General features: G+C 47.6%; 1 protein-coding gene across 1 annotated transcript; it reads right to left on the bottom strand.

Annotated features, from left to right (window-relative positions):
- Positions 1-222: 222 nt before the first annotated feature.
- Positions 223-4,962, bottom strand: si:dkey-11p23.7 (V-set and Ig domain-containing protein; the record flags this gene model as incomplete). Its single annotated transcript, XM_034217939.1, has 3 exons — positions 223-1,204; positions 2,387-2,776; positions 4,842-4,962. Coding segments are annotated over 3 exons (945 nt in total), but the record flags the coding sequence as incomplete, so codon positions are not given.
- Between the last annotated feature and the right edge of the window lie 1,038 nt (positions 4,963-6,000).

Below are 6,000 nucleotides of genomic sequence, written 5' to 3'. Positions count from 1 at the left end.
CCGGCTTGAGCTTCAACCTCAGGATCCATGTGTTTGTGATCCTCTCCAGAATGGAAGGAGTCATCACATACAGAGCATCAACTAGTTCCTGAACAGTGTCCTTCACATGCTGATATCCAAGAGAGGGAGTTACACAGTCACAAGATGGAGGAATAGAAAGCAGTATTCAATGTTTACTTCAGATTAGCTCCACGTCAGAAATGAGCATGCTTGATGTCTCTCTCCATAGAGGCTGAATCATCATGTTAATCACATAGCTATCATATGCCTCAAACAGTCCTGATGCTCTTCTAGGTAATCACACATCCTGTCATGTTCACAGCTCCAGTTGATACTTTGTTAGCATGCTACTCTCATGTTGGAAGAGGACACTCAGGATGTTCCCAACAGAAATTAATGGGTAACCCTGTATCGAAATCGATACAATGTACATTTTTGAATACATTTTCAGTGTCTATTCACTGCAGTTATTCATGTGAACCAGTATTATGAGTCATTGTTTACAACTTAAAAGGGAGTTAAATAAAATGTGGTCAAGTATAGCACAATATAATGAAGTTAATTAATGTATACATTCTTTTATTTGTAATATTTTTATTATTTTATTTGTCAACTGTTCCGTAGTTAATCTATGTACCTAGATGTGTTTATTGCGTTCTGTATGCTTTGTGATTATTTTCTTAAAATGCATTGTGAGAGAACTACAGTAAAGGCGGATAAACGAGCACGATAGGAGGGGTTAAACATTTTCAATTTAAAACAAGAGCAGGTTACTTCCTCCAGCAGCGGACGCCATGCACCGCCCACACCCCCCCCAGCAGGAGGAGGAGGAGCACCTTGGCCCCCAGAGGCAGGGACAGCAGGAGCAGCAGGGGAGTAGAGAGCCCGCCCACATGGGGTCGGGGGGGCAGCACGTACAGGACGGCCTTGTCCTTGCCCAGAGGATTTGAGGCGCTGCAGGTGTACTGCTGCCCCGGAGACACGTCCCTCAGCTGGCTCACCGTGTGGAAACTCTCCCTGGAGCCTTGAGCCAGGAGGTGGGCCCCCTCCAGCATGGCCCCCTCCAGCATGGACCCCTCCAGCATGGACCCCTCGGTACCCAGCCACTGGACGTCCGGCGGCGGGGAACCCTGCACCCGACACAGGGCGGTGAACCCAGACTGCTCGCTGCCCTCCGCCCACAGAGAGAGGATCTTAGGAGGAGCTGCAGGAGAGAGGGGGCTGTCAAGGTTTGGCAAGATTGCGGACCGAAAAGCACAAGGAGGCAGGTAAGGGGATGTCAATTAAAGCGAGTGTCTAATTATTAAAATACAAAGCTGTTTCAATACAAAAGCGACCAACCCAGTCTCACAAAACAACGTGTAACAGCTACGTTGGTCCACACGGCAAAACGTAGTATGTTCACAAATAACCCTCTCAAGACGTGACACGGATACAATATTGTTGTCCTATTCAATTCTAATGACCAGTGTCCAGTGTCCATGTCACGTGATCGCAAACTTTCCCAGTGAGAAAAAAGAACATGGCGGACACCCAAATAATTTTTTGTGGAAAATCCTAAATTGTAGAATAATTTGTCCGTTAAAACGCTTTTTGATTTCATTTCTAGCGAGAAGTGTATATTGTACTTGTAGAATCCACGTCCAGTGGATGTGTAGGAGTTTGATAGATATTACGAAGATTATTTGAGCTCCATGTTTTCTTTTTACAAAGATTTTGTATCCATGTCACGTCTTGAGAGGGTTATTTGTGAAGATACTACGTTTTGCCCTGTGGACCAACGTAGCTATTACACGTTGTTTTGTGAGAGTGGGTTGAAACGATAGGAGCAGGCAAGGGGGCACAAAAGAGAAAGTTGCAAACAAACAAACCGGGACCATAGGAGGGCGGAACAGGGAAATCCAGAACACCGGGAACAGGAACCAAACCACCATAAAACTATGACGAACTGACAAGGGACACAAGGGCAAGCAAGACTAAACACACAAGACAAGACACAGCTGGAGAGGGGAGGTGAAACACAGGGGGGGGGGCCGCAGGGGAACACAATCAGACAATCACACAGGAAGGAACACACAGACAGGAAGCAAATACAGACATGACAGACAGGGGGTGAACATCCTTCAAAGAAAAACAGGAAGCCGACAGTCCTTGATAATTCAAAAATAAAAATACATTAAAAAAAATCCTAACAGGGACAAGGTTTTAATACCCAACATGCCAAGACATGTCTTACTGTAGAGCTGAAAGACAACCTTTAAAGAGGCCCTATTCTGCATTGTGGGGGTCTTCCCTCTCCTGTAGTGTTCTATAGGTGTTAGTGCAGGTAAATGGTCTGCAGAGGCTAAAATCCCTGTGTTCTTTATTATGTGCTCTGTAAACGTACCCTCCACTCTGAGCCGGGTCCCTATCTTGTCCTCGAAGCTGACGTGGTCCCGGCCCTGCACCTCCACCCGGCAGTAGTAGCGCCCGCTGTCCTGCAGGGCGGCGCTGTTGATCCTCAGCGACAGGTCGTGCTCCCGCGGGTTCCCCTCCAGCCGGTACCGCTGGTCCTGCTGGGGGCCCGGCTCGCAGCTGGGGGCCCCTGTCCGGCTGGTGCAGCGGAACAGGATGGAGGCGCCCTGCCCGTGGCCCAGACGCCACAGCAGCTGCAGAGATGTATGCTGGGAGTGCTGCGGGTGGCTGAAGGTGCAGGGCAGCACCACGGGGTAACCTTCCAGGGCCCGGACCTCCGGCTGCACCGTCATCGACCAGCCGTCGTCTCCGGAGCCCAGCGCTGCAATTGGTTGATTGTTAAAGTCTCAGTTCTCTGATTGGTGAAAGGACATATTCATCACTTTTGTTTGGAAATACTGAATGTTCCTTCTGTATCAGAGTAGCACCTGATAACAGAGGCCCTACGTAGCTGTGTACGTAGCCGGATGTCTGACTACATGCTCATGAGACACTGTGTTGAAGTCATGATAGCTATGTTCCTACGATTAGCAGATGACACAGCCCTGCCTAGAGAGATAGACATATGACTGTCATGTGTATTGCTTACGCAGGCCTTAGCTAATCTGAGCTAATGTCAGAACACTGCTTTGAACCAGTATTCCTCCATCTTGTTGACTGTAACGCCTTCTCTTGTATATAAGCATATCAAGCAGGGGCGGCGCCAGGGGGTATAGCTTGGAGTTGCTATAGCAACTCCAACAATTGGCCTAGCAACGGCTTAGCAACCCTATTGTTTTGTTATGAAAATGTATCTATATTCATGTGTGTGTGTGTGTGTGCGTCTGCCTGTTTGCGGCGTGGTGATGAGGTTAAATGCCACAGCATGCCAGTTGAAACAGTGAACGATCGCTATTGTGTACTTGTACGCTCAGGGTGTAATGGTATTATACAAATATATTGTAGGAGCACAGAAACAGTGTTTTAATTCTGCTTTTACAAACTTATTTTGCTTGTGCTGACCTTGCAAAGTAATGTTATAAGTGTCAAAGGAATGTTTTAATGTAAATATTAATGATAATATTGTAGCGTGTCCAAGTTAATAGTTATTTCAGTTATCAGATGTGCACAGTTTAGTACATTTGTAAAGTTATTTATGCAATGTTGTTGGTGGGAGTTAGGGAGAGACCGCCCCTTCCAGGTGTGTGTGTGCGTTTTCCGGTGTGTGTGGAGGGAGTACGAGACGGTAGGAGTTGTGTTCGAGTGTGGGGAAAAGTCATAATGAGTGTTATACTATTGATTGGTTCTGTAAGGCGTGGCTGTGGCCGTCAATACCAGAAAATAAAGAGAACGTTTTCGACATTGAAGGTCGAGTGATCTGTGATCTTGAATAGAGAGGCGAAGTCCCTCCCTTTCCGGTGGACCGCCATGGGACCCATTTTGGAAAAATCATGTATTGAAGTCAATGGAGAGAGAAAGATTATCTTTTGATCCCGTTTGAATTGTGCCACGAATTACACATATGATGTTTATCAATTTAAAAGATAATTTTGCAAGTCAAAAAAAATAAAATGTGTCGTAAAACTGCGAAGTTACACTTTGTTTGTGTGAAACCGCTCAATGACCTACATCTCCCGTCTCGCACCACACACCCAGACGGCCGTCACGTTGAAACATTTCACTTCTTTCTTTCAGAACGAGGCGGAAAGTATTAAAAGAGGTGAAAATCACTCCAAGTCTGGTCACGTTGAGAGCTGTACACACACACAAGGGGAGCTAGTCGGTTCCGAAGAGCCAGCATGCGGGACCGGCTTTACAAGGTTTCGGTGAGTAACACGAGTGTAATGTGTAACGTTAATGACATCACTTACCAATGACTTACGCGACTCTGGGATTTGTAGTCTTTCTAGTTGCGTATTTTTCATAGTCTTATATTTCAACAGTTTTACGACAAACTAACTTTTTTGACATGGAAATTATTTTTTTAGATTGACAAACATCATATGTGTAATTCGTGGCACAATTCAAACGGGATCGAAAGATAATCTTTCTCTCTCCATTGACTTCAATACATAACTTTTCCGAAATAAGGTCCCATCGGGTGGAAGTAGAAGGGCGTGACTTCGCCACTCTATAGCGGTGAACGCAAGCCCCCAGGAAGTGCGCCGGACTCAGATGAAAATATTCGTGGTGGCCATACGGCATTACTACACTTCCGTTTGGTTGCCAGGCCCGGAAACACTTTTTCCCATTGACTTACATGGGGAAAGAGTGGTCTGTAAATCGTTGGATAATTTTTTTAAAACTAAATAAACAACCCAGCATGAACACAGAAAACGTCAGAAAATACCCCACTGCTGAATTCAAAAGTCAACAGTGTCTGTGTATGTGTGAGAGAGAGAGCTTACCTCCAAGAACAGATAACATACTCAAAATGCTGCAGACTCTTCGGACCTCCATGATAAGACTGATGAAGACAAACAAGAAACACCACCACCACGGTGTGTGTGTGTGTGTGTGTGTGTGTGTGTGTGTGTGTGTGTGTGTGTGTGTGTGTGTGTGTGTGTGTGTGTGTGAATCAGACACAGTGTCTATGTTTTCCAATCTTTTTTTTACTTCCCTAATTTCTATTTTTATCAATAACTTTGCATGGTCCCAGTGTTGAATGGAGAGAAAATGTGGACTTTGATGCGTGAAAATATATGCTGATTTGATCACACACATTTACACCTTTACATGACACTAAATGTACCCTGAGTTGCTCTAGGCAGTGGCGTTTCTATATGTGCACAACTTAGATGTTTATATAAGCTTCTGGTGCTTTTTTAAACACGTAAGCAATAGTACAAAAATAGAGAGGGGGGGGGGTGAGAGAGGGGACAGGGGCGGGGTGACGAGAGAGGGGGGGTGAGAGAAGAGGGGGGAGGAGAGAGAGAGAGGGGGGGTGAGAGCGAGGGAGGATGAGAAGAGAGAGAGAGGGGGACGAGAGAGAGAGGGGGGCACCCGCATCTCAGAGAGGAGAGAGAGAGTGGGCGGGAGATAGAGAGAGGGGGAGAGAGAGAGAGAGGGGCGGGAGGAGAGAGAGAGGGGGCGAGAGAGAGAGAGGCGGATGAGAGAAGAGAGGGGAGAGAGGAGGGGGGGGGAGGGAGAGAGGAGAGGGGAGAGAGAGGGGGGGGGGAGAGAGAGAGAGAGGGGAGAGCAGAGAGAGGGAGGGGGGCGGTGAGAGAGAGAGGGGGTGAGACGAGAGAGGATGAGAGAGGGGGGAGATAGAGAGAGGGGGGGGAGATAGAGAGAGGGGGGAGAGAGAGGGAGAGAGGAGAGAGAGAGAGGGGAGAGAGAGAGGAGAGGGGGAGAGAGAGGGGGGAGAGAGGGGGGAGAGAGAGGGGGGGGGGAGATAGAGAGAGGGGGAGAGAGAGAGGGAGAGAGAGAGGGAAGAGAGAGAGAGGGGGGGAGATAGAGAGAGGGGGAGAGAGAGGGGGGGAGAGAGGGGGGGAGAGAGGGGGGGAGTGTCAAATGACATACTGTCGGAAGCCGTGAATGAAGAGCACGGAGCAACACTGCGAGCAC

The sequence above is a fragment of the Gymnodraco acuticeps genome, unplaced genomic scaffold (assembly GCF_902827175.1).
Source record: "Gymnodraco acuticeps unplaced genomic scaffold, fGymAcu1.1, whole genome shotgun sequence".
Taxonomy (NCBI): Eukaryota; Metazoa; Chordata; class Actinopteri; order Perciformes; family Bathydraconidae; genus Gymnodraco; species Gymnodraco acuticeps.
The sequence above is the reverse complement of the archived record's forward strand: the minus strand, read 5'-3'. Positions and strand labels throughout refer to the sequence as shown.